Genomic DNA, 19,758 nt, shown 5'->3' on the forward strand with positions numbered 1-19,758 from the left:
CGAATGAGCGGATTATTCCGTAGCGTTAATTGATCTCCACTCAAACTGCTCTTGTCGGATCGCTCGTGTTTTAAGGTACGGAACCGTAACGAGATTCAAATTGGAGCAAGAGCAAACGAGGGCGTGACTGGATGCGAAGCGTTTTGCGTTGGAGCGATAATATTGACTTATGACGCGTAGGATAGAGAAAAGAAAAATACCGGAGGTGGGGAAACTGCGAGAAGCGCAAGGGTAGAATATCTCGGCGATCGACAAGACCCGTCCCAGAGATCTCAATGTATTGCGTTTATATATCACCTACTTTAGTTTGTCGTTACTACCTACTGATTGTTTACGTCACCCGATTCAGCATCTATAAAATCCGAAGCTAAAACGTCGAGATCTATGATACTGTGCTGTGCAGGAAACTGAAACGTGATCAGGCTGGTAGGCCCCTAATTTGCACCCGTTAGTCTTCCTCCCCCCCCCCCTCTCTCTCTCCACTCCCTCCACCCTTTATCCCCCCTGTCTTATCCATCACGCTAATTTTATTGTGAAGATTGTGGCTCGTGGATTGTAGACACGCTCTTATTGCAATAATTTACCTACGAGGTACCCGCAACTCTTGAGGAAGAGACTTGTGACTTTATTTACATGCGAGGGTGAAGTTTGTCTTTTTTAAAACACATTCTCTCTCTCTCTCTCTCTCTCTCTCCCTCTCGCGCTCTCACCCATCTTTTTCTCTGGATATAAATTATTATGTATTACAAGACTATGCGCGACGTATATTGCATCCAGTTCTATTTTAACTTACCATATACGAACTGCGAGTTAGAGTTAACTATTTACAACCTTGAGATTACGCTGTAACGTATCGTGCTACAGGTGTGTGTACGCATGTGACAAGGAACTCTGGCTTATAGAAATCATTCTTCTGTGTCTCGATTTGGTCCTGAAACAACATTTGCCGAATTCGAAAGGGCAAAAAAGAAATGAGAGCATCTCTCCCGGAAAGACTGTGGCAATGTGCCACTTGATTAGCATCGTGCGATCTCAAACGCGGAAATGCAGACTCCGACTGAAAGTGACGTTTTTGTCACGTTGTATATCAATCAACAAACATCCTGATTATTTCCTAACCAAGATTGTCTAAATCGAAAGTGTGGAAAAGGATCGAACTCCTTCGACAGCATAGAAGTCAATCTCGAAATTATCATGAAACGGAATTCGGAAAGAGTTGCTTCAGAATTTATACGTCCGTGCGAGGGACGAAGTAATCCCACGAGGAATGAATAGTTGATACACGGCATAAAGAACTTCGGGCGTGTTTAAGAAAAAGAAACACGGGTGTATGAAGCCACGGCTTTCGATTACGAAATATTACGCGTCTACGTTTATTTACCTAATTGTTCGACAACTTAGCTTCTATTACGAACACTCTTTTTCCATACGCCGTCGCGACGATGCGCGGCAGCGAGGTTCTTCTCTCTGCTATCCACCGTTAAGGTTTGATCCGCAACAAGAGAAGGACATGAAACACTTGTCGCCGCAGCAACGAACGAACGAACGAAACGAGCGAGCAAGTGAGCGAACGAGCGTGCGAGCGACTTGGTAACATTTTTACATATTTTCGTCCAACGGCCACGTCAGACCACTCGCGTATTGCCCTGAGTATTGTTTGTACGTTAATATCTGCATGTCCTTCCTTTTGCGATTAAACACGGTTTCAAGTAGTTACATCTCGTTCTGTTGAGTTTTCCCGTTCAACAGTATATATACATCGACTAATCTCATCGATCGAGCGGAACATCCTCGAAGTTCGTTACATTACCAAAATGCTGAAAGCCGTTCTTGAAGATCCGTGCTCGGCTGGTGCCCGCCTTCATCTGATCGAGCAACGTCACGTTGTCCTCAAAGTCCTTCACCCACCTCGCGGTTTCGTGGCCCCAGTGAAAACGAATCGGCGCGGCATTGTGATAGACCTTCTTGATGCCGAGGCTACGTATCTCGATGCCCTCGTCCGAGTGGTAGAATGACTTCTCGCAAAAGTCCTGGCCTAGGAACGGCTCCAGCTCGGAGACGATCTCCATGAAGGTCGGGCGTTCGCTGGGTCGCCACTTGAAGCATTTCTCCATGATCTTCTGTATGGTCTCGGGACAGTTCCGCGGTAAATTCAGCATGCCTTTGCGTAGCACGTGATGCAGCACCTCCTCGTTCGAGAAACCCTGATACGGTATCTCGGCGAGGGTAAGTATCTCGTAGAGCACGACGCCGAACGACCAAACATCCGAGTCGGACGTGAATACGCCGTCGGAGAGATTCTCCGGCGCCATCCAGCGTATCGGCAGCAGGCCCTTCTTGCCGATCTTATAGTAATCGGTCTCGTAGATATCTCTCGCCATGCCAAAGTCGCCGATCTTGCAGACCAAGTCTTTGGACACCATGCAATTGCGGGCGGCCAGATCGCGGTGCACGAATTTCTTCGACTCCAGGTAGGCCATACCGTCGGCGATCTCAGCGGCCATTCTCATTATCCTGGATGCGTTCGGCACCATCTGCGTGTCACGTATCCTGCGCAAATACGTCTTCAGATCACCGTTCTCCATGAGCTCCATGATGACAAATGGCGGATTGCCCATGGAGACTACGCCCAGCAACTTGATAATGTGCCATGTCGAAAAGTTCTTCATGACCGAGGCCTCGTTCAGGAACTCGTTCTTTTCCCGCTGGCTGGCAGTCTCGGAGATCGTTTTGATGGCTACTTGTCCGGTGCCGTCCAGGTATCCCCGGTACACCATGCCGAAGTTACCCAGACCGAGCTCCTCCAGAATCTCAACGTTCTCCCTGGGTACCTCCCAGCTATCGACGACGTACTTTGTCTCGATATAATCTGGATTCACGCTGGCTATCAGTCGTTCCTGAGTCTTCTTCTTCTGGTGGTTCCTGATAAAGAGTATTACCGTGGTCACAGTGATGACCAGCACAATTAGAGTCAGCAGCGTCGCTATCATTATTCGATTGTTGTCCGATAAACCAACTGAGAAGTAGACCACATCGGTGAAGACGCCGTCGCCCGCTAGCGACGTGGAGCGTATTCGCAGGCTGTATCTACCCGGACTGAGGTTTCTGATGTAGTGACTGATGTGCTTCTCCCTGCGGCCGATGTACGGTATGCACTCGGTGCTCTTCTTCGCATCCTTCACGTCCAGATTCGTGTACTCGATGGTGTATGAGACAGTGAATGCGTTTGGATCCTTGACCGATTCCCAAACGACTTTGACGATAGTATTGTTAGTCACTTGGACCTTCACGTTGTGAACATCGTCCGCGCTCGGTCGCTTCAACGTCCGGACATTCGTATACTGAATGGTCGAGCACATGGGTTCGTCGCTATCCATCTTGACGCCACATGCGGCAATCGTGATAGTGTACAAAGAATAGTAGCTCAAATTCTTCAAAATGTACAAAGTATTTCGCGCACTGACATTGTACATCGTATATTCCTCGTCATTCAGATGGCTGATCGTGATGCCGCTACCAGTGTTAGCCGAAACGTCCGACCCAGTTTTCTGCTCTTCTCGCGTTGTAGTGAATAAATTGTTCGTCACGTCGTAAAACTTACTCTCCGGCGAATTGTAACTATTGAAGACACAGTAATCCTTCCAGCCAGGCGACAAGTGGCTGAGGGTTATATTCGTATGACAGAATATCTCGAATTGTTTAGAGATCTTCCGGTCTTTGAAACAGGAACAGGAATTGGGATTCGAGGTCAGTGATGTCGTCGCCTCGTGTATCTCCTTTTTGGCCTCGTTGTCCAAAGTATCGACACAGTAATCCCGGGAGGCGACCAGTTTCGCGTCGTCCGATCGATGTGTACTGGAGATCATGTAGTAGCCTATAGGACCGTTCGGATATACCGGCGGGCTCCATTTGAGAAGAATTTCGCTGTCGCTTATCGCCTTCGAACTCACGTTCGTCGGTACTGAAGGTATCGTGCTCTTCGTCTGGAAGAAGATGATCTCCGACTGCCCCACCGGACTTACGAAAGAATTCGAAGCATTCTTCTTGTTCCTTGCCGTGAACGTCTTTACATAGGCGGCATACTTGGTATACGGTTTCAAGTTCGTGATGTTCTTCGAAACGATCGAATTCAAGTTTGGAATACCGACGTCCACGATCTGCCACGTGTTATTACCACAAGCGTTCGCCTCGTACGTTATGTCCTCGTTCTTGGCCTCTATGTAATTTAGCAGATAGTTGAGAAGTTGTTGGCCCTCCGGCGGCTTATAGCTGTCCCAACTGAGCATTACGCGATCCGCCTCCCGCTTTTTCACCGTGATATTTATGTTGACGATGTTGCAAGCAACTTTTTCGCCGTTCGATTCCGGCTGGACCTCGAGATCCGTAAAGTTGGTGATATTTACCATTTTACCGAACTGCTCTATTTTAGAGAGGCAGAGCTTGGGATTGTAATGAAAGAACAGTCTGCCGTTCTCTATCGTTATGTTTTGGGACAGTGGGAAGAGGGAGGAGAGATTCGGATTATCCAGGACCACCAAACTCGCGTTATTAATGTCCAAATTTTCACCCTTGATCACTTTGAGTTTCTTGAGAAAGCTCAGTGATGTGATCGGAAAAGAATGCGTTATCTTGAGGTACTCGGATATCTCCTCGATTAAACCGAACGCGTCTGCCAATTCATTCATTATATTTGGGTTACCATTTCTGATTTGAAACTCCAGAGCTCCCTTTACTACCGTTATGCCGCGAAAGGACTGAGCGTCCGAAATATGGCGTATGATAGCACCCTTTTCGATTTTACGGCACTGTCCTGAGCACCCCCGACAGCCTGTCACCTGTAATGAGAGAACGAGAGAGTAAACGAAAAGGAATCGAAACAAGAACTTATGTGTAGTAGTGAAATGCAACAAGCTAACGTACATTTTTGTCGTCGATGTAATCCTCGAAACCGTCAGGACATTGGGTGACACAGGAGTCTTTGAAAGGTCGCCATATGTTTATGTCTTCCATTTTAGAAAACCTTCTGATATGGTTCATATTGAGGCATTCGTCCTTGCTGATGCACCGCCTCGAAAGATATGCGTATCTGCGAACAGAAAAACCGTCGTTACAGCAGAACAGGAGATCTTCCTACCAACAGACAGAAGGTAGAATGTTTATAACCTGATACTCTAAAACTGACATGCTGCGAGTGCAACGCGTCAAAAATGTAACGTGCATTATGAAATGTTGAAATATTTTGCTCAAGGGGCTCATTAAATAAAAAAATTGTCCGTGTCGTCTCTTTCCCTGTTTTTCGGTATTTTAATTTTCCAACAAGATGTTTAAAATTGAACATGAAGCTGCAAAAAATAACGATCTCCTCGAGCAAATATTTACCGAGAAAAAATTAATTCCAGCTTATTACAAACTCGATAAAAAATTGGTAAACTCCTCGGGGTAATCTACATAACTTAAATTAAGTAATTTTAATTTTAAACTACAGACCTGCATTATTCATGTTATACTTAAGTAAGATGCACGAGAGAGACGTAAGAAAGACGTATACTATAAACCTAGTTTTCTTATTCACGTTATATGCACTCCATACAAGTTACTCACAAATTGGGCGGACACCTTTCGATACACTTTCCGTCGTGTCGATAATGCTTGCACACGTAACATTCGGTATCACTTGGACCGTAACATTCCCCGAGACATTGCTCGTGGCAGTTTGGTCTCTCTAACTTTTGGCAATGTTGGGCAGTCCAGCAATAACCTCCAGGACATTGAGTGCATCCTGCAAAGTGCGATTTTTAAAGGAGCGTCATCTTTCGCAATGTAATTACCTCTTTAATTCTCCGAGAAATATTTAACAAAAAAATTGCGTTCACACTTTGATTGTATATTAAAATTGGAATTAAAACTTGTCTCTAACACACCTTTCACGTGCGGGCAATTATCAATTCTGTTATCTTTGATAAAGCTTTCGCCGGATGGAACGATGAGGCTCCAATTCACGGTATTCGTAAAACAGAGAGCGGGATTCTTCTCTATGCGTACACCACCACGGGATATCTTTGCCAGGTTGGTGAGGCCAATCTGCGAAAAAGTTTCACAGGATTAGCCGTAGAATTATGAGTCAAAGGTCGAACGACCGGTTAATTTGATTGACTGATTAATATCACTTGACCCGAACATTTGACCGGGCCCTAGCTAGCGCACTGGCCCGAATACTTTCGAACCAAGGCTCGACTTGATTCGACGTGGGAATGAACGTTGTGATATGGATTGTACGTGACGAACGTCATGTGCGCGCGGATAGAAATCCTTTTCGCACGATACGAAAGTTGCACTGGATACAACCGCTCGTTTTAGTACGTTGACATTGGATCCGATAAGTTAAACATATAAAAAACTGTTGACTTCTTTACTGGGTCTTTTACAGCTTTCCTTTTTATTGAACAATTCCATAAATATAATGCCCGAAGTCTTTGAAGTCTACCTCCATCAGCTCTCTTGAACCAACAGAACTAAATCAGCAAAGTGCGACCTAGTGGATTTATTACTTACTTTGCACCACTAGAAGTAATTTTGCACCCCGTGCCATTTGAGAAAAGACCGTGGCGCTGTTAACTTAATAGAAAAATAATCTCGAATCACAAAAAGCGATAAGAAAATAAAACAAAGCGGATGCAATTAATACAGAATTTGTACTATCTAAAACAAATGGAAATTTTACTATTGTCTCCTTAATAAAACTTAATTTCAACTAGTCTCAAGGGCAAGATCTTTCTCCGATCTTTCAAGAATTAAATCAATAAAATCGAATTAAACTTATCGCATTTCTTAACGACATAAACGGAGTACAGTTATTTTTTATGGTAAAGAGTAGTACAAAATAGATACTAAATAATTCACTAGGTCGCATTCGAATTTGCTGATTTGGTCTTGGTAGCTCAAGAAGGCTATCTTCGCTACTTAGATGGAAGTTAACGCCTTCGAGATAACGTTAAAATTATGCACAGACCGTTATGACCCAATTAAAACCTCGCTTGGAATAATTTTATTATTCGAGAAAATAGAGCGCCAAGATAAGGCTGCGAAGTTAAGAAATAAGAAGTTGCAGAAGCAAACCAAGTTGAAGAAGCGAGAGAAATGCTCGCACGAAGCTCGAAGGAATCTTACCTCCTGCAAGTTCTTCATCTCGTAAATCATTAACGTGAAGTCTGTGAGGAGTATATCGCCCCTGATGACCTCGAGATTCGGGAAGAGTTTGTTGAGGCTCTTCAGACCGTCCACGCGATACAAAAGAAAGTAGCCGGTGATCTCTCTCAGTTCCGGGAAGCTAACGTTCTCGAAATCCGCCTCGGTGTTGTTCTCGATTAATACAATTTGCAGGAAGCCCTCGATCACACGGCAGTCTTTCAATACTATAAAACTGTTAACGTCGTTCCTGATGTCTATGCTCTGACAGATACCGTCCCCGATTGTCATATTCTTGTATCTCCGGACTTTCTCTCGTCCTACCTCCTCGCTCGATTTCGCGTGCGACTTGGGCAGATTTGACGATTGACTAGACTGCTGATTGGTTTTAGACCCGACATCCGTAGATCTGAAACAGTCAAGCTTTCCATTAATTTGTTTTGCAGTTCGAGTGTTGACAGATGTCGATGGAATTCTTTCAATGAGAGAGATTCACGTTTTTTCTAGAGAATCCAAAAAGACTTCGTCAATACAAACCAATTTATCGATCTTTCTCTTGATTTTCCTTTTTTTTCACGAGTATTTCACGCGTATTCCGAGAATCCGAACAAATCTCAAATTGTCAAAACGTTCGAAGCGCAACGTTTCAGCCGGACATAAAAACCGTCGAAAATGGATCTTTTTCATTAACATTTATATCATTTCGACAAATCGTAATCTTTATTTAACGAAAGTAAAATGGAATATATGCATTTTATTTTCCGCATTGAATTTTTAGCATTCAAGTGCTCCGCTATTCAGAAACGATTCGAACGGAAATACATTCTGCAGGATTAAAAGGGGCCACTTGCATTTAAATGATACCCTTTGTACGCGGTACCACGAATTATTCGTTCAACAAAGTAAAATTAGCGAGGCATTTAAAAGCCGCTAATAACTCTAAGAAGATCAAAGGGAATTTCAACAGCGGCGGCGCAGAGAAACGTCGCAATCCCGGCCGGCGATACTCGTGATAACCAATTTGAGGGGACTAATTGGTGAAAATAAAATCACTTTGTGCTTGTACTCGAATAAATATCGAAGCGTCGGCGGCTATACCTGAAATCCACCGCTTGGAAATGCTTCGAGAAGGCGATCAGCAATTTCCGCGCACGTGGGCGTCTTCCGCGTTTCGAAAATTTGCGAACGGGCTAGCACGTACCTCTCCAATTACGAAAGAATTTGCTGATATATTAGGTAAACGCGTGCAAAAGTTCCGTTTACATAAAGGATCAAGTAGTTCTTTCATAAGTAAAATGGTTTATTCAATCGATCTCCCATTAAGCTCCACTCCTTTCTTTAATTCCACGTCGACATTTCTTCGGGAATATATATTGCACATTTGAAAGGACTATTTGTAAGCACTTAGGGGAATACCAAGTACTAAACATACATTTACTGCTTGAAATGCACTTTGTACGAATCTCAAATGCAGTGCCTTTACAAAGTACATTTATCAAACCAACAAATTCGTACACCTCCGGGGCTTTTCATAACACACCTAGTAGAGTTACCGATCGCTCGATTGTTGCGAATGCCCAGGATGTCCGCAATTTTGGCGTCATCGTCGCTGGTCCATGAGCTGTGATTGAAAACGTCCTGCAAGTCCTCCTCACTGTTCGCGTAACCAACCTTGCCCTTGGCGCTTTTATCCCGATGCTTCGTGGCCGCTCTCGGCCACCTTTTCTCCTGGCAAAGCGCCAGGCCCACTACCGTTACGCACAACAGAACGATCGGCAGCAGCAACTTCCTCGTCCTCATCTCCTTGTCTCATTGAACACCGCGCGCTTCAAAGCCTCCCGTTGAACGTTCCCGACCTTATCCCCACGTGCCGCCCCGACCACCACTTTCGTTTTCTTTGATTGATCGACGATTGATAGTCGACCCTGCGAGCTGCTCGTCCCTACTTCTCCTTCGTCCGTTTCTTCCTCCCCCGTCCACGGCCTCGGTTGCGTCCGATTGTTTGACCTTTTTCTTGGGCTTCTCAAAGGCGCTAATTACTAGACTGCAAAACGGTTCGTAGTTCCCTATTCAGTTCCCTATTCAAAGACGGAAACGCTGCTCGGAACTATAATGCGACGATAATGCTTTGTCTCGCTACCGCCTTTAGTTCACAATCTAAAAAAAAAACAGAGAGAAAGAAAGAAATAGCCAGCTAAAATATTGCTCGGTTATCGCGATCAGAATTATATCGTGTGAAAAGAAACGAACGAGCTATAATAAATGTTTGCGAGTTCTGTATTACAGTAATTGACCCCTTTAACCCACGAGTCCTATATTGAAATTAAATGCTTAAGCAATTCATAAAGTGTTAGAAGGAATGTGCAGTGCTATTCCTTCCAGAACGCGTCAGTCCGCTGCTTTCCAATTTCCGAGATTAATAATGAAATATATCTGAGTAATAGTGCGCGGGAAAAGAAAGCGTTTCTTTTCTCTTTCGCCGGGATAATATCCAAAACTCATTAAAATTGGACGGCCACAGCGCCATCCCGTTAACCCAAGAAGCAGCGAGATCCGGGGAGATTTATATTTTCCGTTCTATTTTTAATGAATACCACTCGTACACACAATTCTCCTGCCGTACCTGCGGATTAAAAGCGACGCGGTTTCACCACGAGAAGAACACCCTCGGTTATTCTGCGCCTCCTCCGCCGCCTCCCCCTCCTCCCTCAAGGAGGTAATCGATCGATCGTCCGCGTTCGTCCAGGCTCGCGTGAACCCTCTCCGATTCTCCCTCCCCGTGCCGGCTCCGGTTAACCCGGTTTCAAACTCGCGGGGGGGTGTTTCCTTCCCCGGAAGAATCAGAAGTCTTGAGGTTGCACGAGTTTCCGCAAGGGTTGAGCGTACAAGTAAGGGCTGACCGCGGTTGACGCCTTCGAAGTATCCTCGCAGCGCTTCAAATGTACTTCTTATTGAAAACGAAGTACATTTTGGCCTTCATAATTGCGTCGCCGTCGTCGCACGCCGTAATTATCTGTCAAACAGAAGTCGAAACGTAACGTTTAGCGTGGATGCAACTTCGACCTGCGCCTACGAGAAGTCGTAAAAGGGCGAATAACATTTCGGTAAATTCAATACCACAGGTAGATTTTATAATAGAATTGCTAGAAGCTTAGGATATACAAAATTTAGCATACGCTTAACTCTTTGAAGCATAATTTTTTCTATCGTACTATTTTTTGTGAAACTTTGTATACAAAGGTTTTTGGAGTCGCTGATTACGAATCCGTTATCAGATTTTCATAATTCAATTGAAAATTCTTATAGAATATAAAAAATTGTGCAAAATTTGATTTCAGATTCTTATTTATAAAGTGTTATTTTCTAATTATACACCTGATCCGTAGATACCGAGTTTTTAACGACAACATCGAATTCGTAATCAGTGACCTAAGAAGTCTCTAAATACCATAATCAAAGAAAAATGCTGAAAAACTTGAAAACTTAACAAATTCACGTACTTTGCGTCCGCCAGTTTAGGTCGGCCATTTTGAATTTTGAAAATCCGACATCAGATTCGTAATGAGCGACCCCGAAAACCCCCTTGTACAAAGTTTTCAAGAAATAATCTTAAAAAACTTGGTTAACAATGAAATTTTCCGAAAAAAATTGCTGTTTTTTTCATATTTGTTTATCTATAAAACTTTTAGAATAAATATTAAAGACTACAACTTTTTTTTATGTTCTTTAATTGCTAAGACACCCAAAAAATGCAAAAACCCGACCTAAATACGTTAACTAGAAATTAAATGGCCAAAAAGTAAAGAAGTTGACGATTAAAATGCTTCAAAGGGTTAAAATATATTTCGCACGCTTTCTTTTCCTTATGTAAATTTAGACGCTATGTAAAATATGTATGTTGGAATATACATATACACGTGTGTGCATAATTGTATTTAATTTAATTAGGCAAATTTGCATGGGCTACTTGAGAGAGGGTATTTAAGTGTATCCGCTAATTAAAGTTAGATAAAAACGCGACGTCAAGTTCTAAACTAATTTGCAAATTAATGCGGAGGCACAACTGCGCTCGATATCATTTCTGCACGCTCCTTTTTGACCGGTGCATTTTGCAACTGAACATCCCCTTGATACCCTCAAGCGACGTTTAAATAGAAAAAAATTAGTTGCGTCCTTCAATTAATTCTCTGTTAGATAATAAAAAGCAAACGATAATTTGATTAAAATGTAAAAGCGGAAATTTCCTCGCAAATATTCAGCGTCGAGAACGATAGAAAAAAAGCACATAATTAAATTCAGGAAAACATGAAACCTGTGACATAATTAATTATACGTGATATAACCGATATAATTATAATAGTTCAGCGTCGCCCTCGCTCGATTTTAATGAAATGCCGCGACTAAAATTGCTAATGACACGAAGCCATACCGTAGGAATGCGTTATTGTCGAAAATGACGTCAAAATTATCAATGCATATCATTTCACTTTAAACTATATGTTAATAGTATTAGACATTCTCTTGTTACCTCGGGTTTTCATCTGTTATCCCGTAATAACTTTCATTGTGCGTCTGTAATCTGCATCCGTTATACGTAAACGCCCACAATGTAATTAGCATATTTCATATACGCAAAATGATTACACTGTATTATATCTCAAGTAAAGATCTGGTTAATTAACTGAGGCGCGGGTACGCACATTGTTGAAATTTAAATAAAAGTACGGTATCGACCGTCACAATCTTTACCAACATTAATATCTGTCGAACGCCTGCGTTTCTGCACTGAGAAAAGTGCCCGATTAAATACGAGATAATCGGATAATCCAATTACATAATAATAAACGGATATATCCAATTAAACTGTATTTCCGATTAAAAATATGATCGGTTTTTCAATCAAATTTCATCGGTAACTGCACTCTCATCGGATATATCCATAATTTAATCGGAAACATTAACTATGTATCGGAAACACTGTTTAATAGGTTTATCCGATGAAAACTTTTCTCAGTGTGTGAAAAATCGGGACTTTCCTGGAAAGATAAGAGAGAACTTCAATTTGGATTTTTCGCGAAAAACCAGTCTGAATTATTCGCAACATATATTATCGAACATTGTTAAGACGCGTAGCGTGTTGTAAATACTAGCTTGCGATATTTTATCGTATATAAACGCTTCCCTATCTCCAAGTTTCATATCTAACTACAGTAAATTAAGCTGATTCTCTCTTTGGACGCGGAAGACGCTCAAGTGTGCTCGCTAATTAGAACTAGGTAACCTTTACACATAAGCGACATACTCGAAATTTTATCATCGAGTTCTGGTTCCGAAAAAAGCAACGAGAAGCTAAAGCAGGAAACTTAGATGTGTCCGCTTCTATTCTGCACAAAGTATAATTTTGGACTAAGTAATTTTGTACAAAGTTGAGCATAATTTTGAGCCACATAACGCGCGCCTCTGACAAATTGAGGGCTCAAGTTTTATTAGACTAATTTGCATACAAAGTGATTCTAAAACAGGTTGTTAAAGGCCAGACGTGCTCTTTGACACGTTCGAGGACGCTCTTCCTGAGCCTGAGCCTCTTCCTCCTCGCGATCTTTTAATTTTCATTAAGTGACCTCGCGGTCAAGCCTCAAACTTGCGAGTCCGCGTTCGCCAAAAATTCGGCATTGCGATTTTACCTGAGAACCCAACCAAGAATAACGCTCGTTTACGTCGATATTCGAAATTTAATTGACGAGAACTTTATCTTCTGCTCCGTTTACAACAAAGAGAGATCGCTTCTCAACGTTAACGTCGGCGAAAAGAAGTCGACCCCCCACGTTGGCGAAGGTACGGTAGAGTTTAATGGCTTGATTTCAAATCACGTAGAACTCCAGACCCCGGAATTTGATTCGTTTCTCTCATTTACTCCCTTCCCCTCGCCGCCCTTTGTCGGCGGCCGTTCGTTTTTCTACTCCGCGCGGCTCTCCCCTCCCCGGGCAACGCCGGATACTTGCACCATCCCATTTCGGATTACGACGTAATCAGCAACGAGGAAAATCGCGCGGACCGTTCTCGGAACGTGGCGTTCGCGAAACAGTTGTCGAGGAGGCATTTTACTTTTTGGCCTCGGTAAAAAAAAGCCGCCTCATGAGAAACGCCGTAAATTCCGCGCGTTGACAATTACCTCGAACATCGGTGGTGTCCCATCAAGAGCCGCGGTAGAAACGCGTGGAAATTGCGGTTACGACGTCGGGCCCTCGGATCGTGCCACGGCAGTCACGACGGCCGCTATCATATTTCGTCGTTCCGCCGCATTTTATAAGAACGCTTTATGAAACCAGAGTGATTCTTCCTCGAGGAGGAAGTTATTCGTGTGAACGTTGCGAGAATCGTAAGTAATATTCTTGCCGTCGTTTCTGCCGTTGGGCGGAAGTCGAGACGTGATGGCCGGGCCAGCACCGACGTCGATTATTTCGCGAGTCGTCGGTGATCCCGGCGGCCTTCTTTTTCTTCTTCACTGGCAACCTGGTGGAATCACCAGTTTTTCTGGCATGTAATTAACCGTACGGATTGGTACCTTGTAGACTTGCGGTCCAACGTACTCCCGCGCGAACAATTATTACAGCCGCGCACAAAGGAAGTTCAATTAGGGAATTTAAAAATCGTTGAGTGAAGCAGAGCCGACACGAATCTTGCAATTAATTACAGAAGCTGCCATGTTCGGTCGAGCCGGACGCTGATAGCCGAGTAATATCTCGCACGGAAAATGGCGTCTTTTGTAATTAATTGCGAGAATTGTTACGCAAAAAGCGCAGGTGGGCCAACTTGGAGCCTTAACTGGGAAGGATTACACTTGATTATGTCACAATTAAAAAGTTACTAAATAAGTATTCTCGCTGCGACGCTGGGAGCGCGCGGAGCCGATAGTTTAGAAGTTATTCTGGATTCAAGGGGTTCTTTCAACAGCTGCCGTCATTATTCACGGTTCTACCGACAATACCGCGTTCCGAAGGGCGTCCGCTTTATAAAGTTTCGAAAGTGGTTTCGTTGGGCGATGAGAGGAGAGCGATCTCACGCGAGAGGAAACTCGCGAAGACACGTCGGCGCGAATATCCGCGCTCCTGACGTCATAATCCCAGCCGCGGCTGGCGGATAGGTAGACAGATGGATATTGACGACGGGACGGGAGGGGGGGTTAATTTAATGCTGGAAATTGATGAGATTTGAAAAAAAAAGAGACGACGCCGAACAAAATGTTCCACGCACGCGGATTCCCGCTTCAATCACCGCCTCGGCCGCCTGCCTAGGAGATAACTCGGGATAGGCACTTTATGCTTTTGAACACCTGCGGATTATGCCGGGAAGAAATGCCTGATATTATGCTCTCATTATGCGTGAGAAATCCAACGGTTTTGCGCCAATTGTGCATATGTTAAATCCGCCATTTATACGCGATTATGTTATTTCGAACTTTTACGTAATATATTAGCTCATGACTCGTGAAATTAAATGGTGGTGTGAACTTTCACCACATTCACGTAGTTAAATAACTCGGTGTCAATTTTAATACCGAATATTGTGGAAAATCTTTCAAACCGACAAACGCGGCGTCAACTTTGATGCTATATTGTTTTGTCTTCACGACATGCGATGCGATCGCAATGTTAATTTCGCATCGGTAAGGTGAGAATTGTATGAACACCTGAATGGATCTTATTTCACACCATTGGTGAGAATTCACATCCATATTTCTTAGAGTGTAAGCAATCCAGTAGGAAAAATAGTATCGTGTGCCGTTAGGCTTTAGATCAGGTGACTCAAGGCTAAATCCTGATTGACTCTCGTAAGCGATCCAGTAGGAAAAATATTAAGTATCGTGTGCCGTTGGCTTTAGACGACTCCACTTAGTCGCTCGCGCGACTCGGGCGAATATCTTAATTCGCCATATAAATATCGCGATAACGATCGCAGGGAAAAGGCAGAGAACGGAATGAAGTGGCGGGGGGGGGGGGGGGGAGGAGAGAAGAGGCATCGTCGGCGGCGGCGCCGATTAAAAGCCGGATACACGTACGATAAAACACGAGAACTTGTTCCGCGATAAGACCGCACCTGAGAAGCGGAAGATTCTACGTTCGTAAACTTATTCTTTTGGAGGAGCGGAGGGGTGGAGGGAGGTAGAGAAAAGGAGGAAGGGGGAGGTCCCGAAAGCGCGATATTATGAGCGGCTTTCGCGATAAGTTAAAGTTAAAGCACACGCGTATAAATTCCCATCCGGTTCCGCGCTCATATGCGTGCGTTGTGAAGTAATGGCGATCCTTAAGCAGGTCTTACTTAAGAAAAAACAAATTACCTTTGTACAAGATTACGGAGATTTTTCTCCGTCGCATTTTATTTCGCGAGCCCGGCGCGTTACGCCATTTATTTCATTTCTCGGCCGCGGCTCGCTACACGCGAGCGCAAAAAGAGGAGAGAACGAACAAGTAACGGAAAAAAAAAACCCGAGAGAGAAAAGAATGAAAACGGGATGACAATAATGGGTCCGGGTACGCTCGACGCAGCGTCTTTAAACAGCGGATATTATGTCGATCGTGTAACTGATAAAAAACGCACAAAGGAGGGAGATAAAAATCCGCGTCTTTACTTTTTCCTTCTCCGGCCGATTCGAAAGTTAACAAGTTAAAGTTTTATGGAGACTAAAGGACCGTCTTACGTTGCAAGTAAGCAGTAAGCAGTAAGAAGTAAGAAAACCATAGCCATATTTACTTATCAGTGTAAAAGCTAAAGTACAGGCATAATTTTTAAAAATATTTATAGCATTGATCGAACTGCGCTCTGATTCGTCGAGAGTAAGCGTCAGAGCTGAAGCAGGAGTAAGAAATGGAAATGGTTCATTTCTTTACTCCTACCTTTACTTCTTACTCCAGGCTTACTTCATCTATTGTACACGATCCTTAAGGGGTCATTCTACTATAACAGCTTAAAAACTATGCTTAGTTTTAATAATTTTTTCCTAGTAAATACACCATACAATGAAATAAATCTTTTTGGGATTTATCAGGGCACTCTTAAATAACACAGAAAAATTTTTGTCGCAATTTAAACAAGTTTTTAATTAAGCGTTTACTATACCGTTCAAATAGCGTGTCAAAAAAAGGTGAAAGTCCGCTACGTTGATGACTTATCATATTCAGGCTTACCTGAAACCAAAATCAAAAAGATTCTTAATCTATATGAGTGTCGCTAGGTCCCGAACCTCAATTAAGAATTTTTATTTAAAAATATCAAAATGGTGCCAGTCTGAAAAAAATTCTTTTTATAACATTTTTGTCAAACTGGCACCATTTTGTTATTGTTAAATAAAATTCTTAATTGAGATTCGGGACATAGCGACACTCGTATAGATTAAGAATCTTTTTGACTTTTTATTCCAGGTAAGCCTGAATGATAAAGTCATCAACGCAGCGGACTTGCATCTTATTTGATACGCTATTCGAACGGTGTAGAAAACGCATAATTAAAAAATTGTTTTGTGTTATTTAAGAGTGCCCTAATAAATCCCAAAAAGATTAATTTCACTGTATTTACTGTGAAAAAAATAGTTAAAGATAAGCATAGTTTTTGGACCGTTAAAGTGGAATGACCCGTTAAGGTAAAAATTCGAATAAAAAGTGCATTTATAAATCAGCCCGATATTTCGCGCCCGAGGGGGCGCGTGCGGGTCACGTGGTAAAATAGAGCAATCACGGCTTATTTTTCCGATTACAACGACATAGGTATGTCGGCTACGGTCGAAACCGACACGTTCAGGTGGATTCCCCGGGTCGGTTTCTCAGGCGCGGGCAACAGAGTAGTCCGGAATCCAAACGCCGCCGTGCACTTCGCCTCTTTCGCTTCCTTTTTTTTCCCCCATCTTCCCCCTCCTGCCTACAATGATCTTCGTCCGAACACGAGTAAGCGGATGAAGTTGGACGTTTTTTTTGCCCGGGCGATGGAATCCCGCAACGCGCAGCGAAATAGACAAATCCGCCGGCGATCCGAGATCTGAGGGAAGATGAATGGACGTCCCAAAAGTCCGACGAATGCTTTGAATACGTATCGAATAGATCGAATACTTGGTAGCTTCTGCAGCTGGCCGGCGCGCGTGTGTGCGTGACGAAGTCAAAAGAAGTCGGCCGCGGCCGCTCTTCTGCGGTCGCACCGGGTAGAGAGAGAGTGTGACTCACACACGGCATAACCGGATTCGCGAGAGAAGTGTGACAGGCGAATAGCTCCAAATGGTTTACGACATGGGAAGTGTGTTTTTCGGATCCCCATATATTTCGCCGTGAAGACCTAAGCATGTGCCTCCGCGCGAATCTATATTATTTACGAGTTGTTTACTACCATTCACTTATATCTCGGTCTATAATACGCGCCGACGATGGGTAAATGTATTTACTATCCTTCCCATTATTTTCGCAGTTGATGACCCCCTAACGCGCGAGCGCGCGACTGATCAAGGGGGTAAGCACTAGGCTACAATGTTGTATCAGCGATTACACGATTCCATTTGATTTCATACGATTTCATCTGATTACAAACAATCTCATCTAATTGCAAATCATTTTCTTATACGCACGTTTAAAAATATGTAGCGTTGTTAAACCTCAAAGAGCTGTTAGATTTCCTCAAAATATATTTTTCTTATTTTACTAAGTATTGGCTCGCAGAGGTAACTTCGGTTAAGATTGCAGTATTCGGTCGCGTGTTTCCTCGCTTCCCACCTTTCCCACTAATCTAACCGTGGTCTTATCGAAAAGTAATTTTGTATCTATACTTACTGTTTATTGTTCCAAATGTGCGCGCAAAGGTGTATCAACGTTTCGACTCGCTGTTGTTCTAACAGCAACTACTTCAGTCTTATTATGAAAAGAATACGCGCTTATAGGTGTTAACTATATTTGGATATTCACTAAAAGAAGTAAATCCATTTGGAAAATTAAAAACTGGCTGAGAAAATGTTCAAGTTTAATGTTTACTCGAGTTCGAGTCCAGTAACCACAGTTCTCACGTGTACACGCATTTTATAATTCGACTCTGTCTTATGTGACGATGATGACACACTCACAAGTAAATCTACCCAAGCGGGGACACGCCAATTTTGATGAGTGTTGAATATGTTGTTTCTCAGCTCAAAATAAGGAACACGTATTTTTTTATGCGTGCCCATACGCACTTTTAGGTGGTGAAATATCCCTTTGAAGAAAATTTGATTTTCTCTTTCGGGGCGAATATTGACGAAAGTGTAAGAGCTAGAAAATTTTTTTTAAATGAAAGTTGAATGGTTTCAATAGTACTTTAAAACTATGAGCAAAACATTAAAAAAATTTTTTTCTTTTTCAAAATACCACTCAACATTTTTAATTACAATTTTGAACTCTATCATGTACGGTTGAATTCATAATAAAATAAGTTTTAATTTAGTGCTAAAAAAATTTCAAAATTGTAATAAGAGATATTGAGTGGTTGGGGTATCTATAAAAATATGGTCGTATTAAACTAATAAGGTAACAAGCCAGTTGGGTTGACTATAAGTTTCTCCGTTTTAATTTTTAATGTTTATCGTCTAACAAGTGGAGAAACTAAAAAATTATGACAAAACGATCACACGGGGATTTCGTGAGAATTTCATAATGATTTCGGAGACACTGTCCCATACGATTACATCAAGTGGTTACCCCCTCGCGACTGATACGAGCGAACGCATGTTTTTTTTGTCCGTAACGCCTATTAATCACTCACGTATATGAATTTCCATCGCCGCTCTGTCGCGGAAACACGGAGATATTTCTCCGATTTCAAGCGACGAGCGCCTGGAAATAACAATGGAACGAAGGTGTTGATTTTTTTGCAATTAAATTCGCCCTCCGATACATTTGATGGATGGAGCAATAACGATTGATGGCGATCGCGCAAGTTTTTCGGGACATTTTGCGTACTAAATTGATCGCGAAAAAATCATCCGGCTTTTACGTTAATGACAAAAAAGCCGAGGGACGGGGGCAGCTCTCGATACAGTACTTTCGCGATGCACATTCATCATTCTCGCGCGCGCGCGCGCCGATCGCTACATTGTCGCCGCGCGTATTAATTTTCCCAGGCCGATATCGATACAGGAAAGGCGGCGTCGACACCTTCCCCACCCGGGATGACTTAAGTATCGATGTCGCGCGTTCATATTATACTTAAGCACGCGTAGCACGCGCGAGCGCGTGCATGCCCCGCTGATGGATGGTTTACCGGCGAGCGTGCGAGCGGAATGACGAGCGAGAAAAAGTGGCCGTAACGGAAAAAGGGAGAATCGGCCGATATTGCCAATCGCGCGATAAGATCGGCATCAACGCATATTCGATGATAAATGACGAGGATCTTCGCCGCGATTCGCGATTCGTGCCATTATGCCCTGTCCCTTTGTCGTTCTCTCTCCTTCCCACGCTGCGACTCACGCTCATTTTTCTCGCGCTCTCCCTCTCTCTTTCTGCTTCATCTCTGCGTTTCCCCTCCTCCTCCTCCTCTCCCCCCGCTCCTTCTCTCTCTCTTTCCTCC

At 43.2% G+C, this 19,758-nt stretch overlaps 1 protein-coding gene across 4 annotated transcripts in view; it reads right to left on the reverse strand.

Moving 5' to 3' along the window:
• Positions 1-491: 491 nt before the first annotated feature.
• LOC105570241 (insulin receptor-like) overlaps positions 492-19,758 on the reverse strand; it is an 84,697-nt gene continuing 65,430 nt past the window's right edge. For 3 of the 4 annotated variants that reach the window (XM_012027310.1, XM_012027312.1, XM_012027311.1), the window contains exons 3-8: positions 8,726-10,198; positions 7,168-7,594; positions 5,922-6,081; positions 5,602-5,779; positions 4,921-5,086; positions 492-4,835 (exon numbers count right to left, since the gene is read on the reverse strand). In XM_012027310.1, the coding sequence (XP_011882700.1) occupies positions 1,770-4,835; positions 4,921-5,086; positions 5,602-5,779; positions 5,922-6,081; positions 7,168-7,594; positions 8,726-8,985 (4,257 nt within the window). In that variant the 5' untranslated portion in view covers positions 8,986-10,198 and the 3' untranslated portion in view covers positions 492-1,769. The remainder of the gene's footprint in view (positions 4,836-4,920; positions 5,087-5,601; positions 5,780-5,921; positions 6,082-7,167; positions 7,595-8,725; positions 10,199-19,758) is intronic. The other variant, XM_012027314.1, reaches the window with a different exon arrangement.

This window comes from Vollenhovia emeryi, unplaced genomic scaffold (assembly GCF_000949405.1).
Source record: "Vollenhovia emeryi isolate VEMERY1.0 unplaced genomic scaffold, V.emery_V1.0 DF939121.1, whole genome shotgun sequence".
Taxonomy (NCBI): Eukaryota; Metazoa; Arthropoda; class Insecta; order Hymenoptera; family Formicidae; genus Vollenhovia; species Vollenhovia emeryi.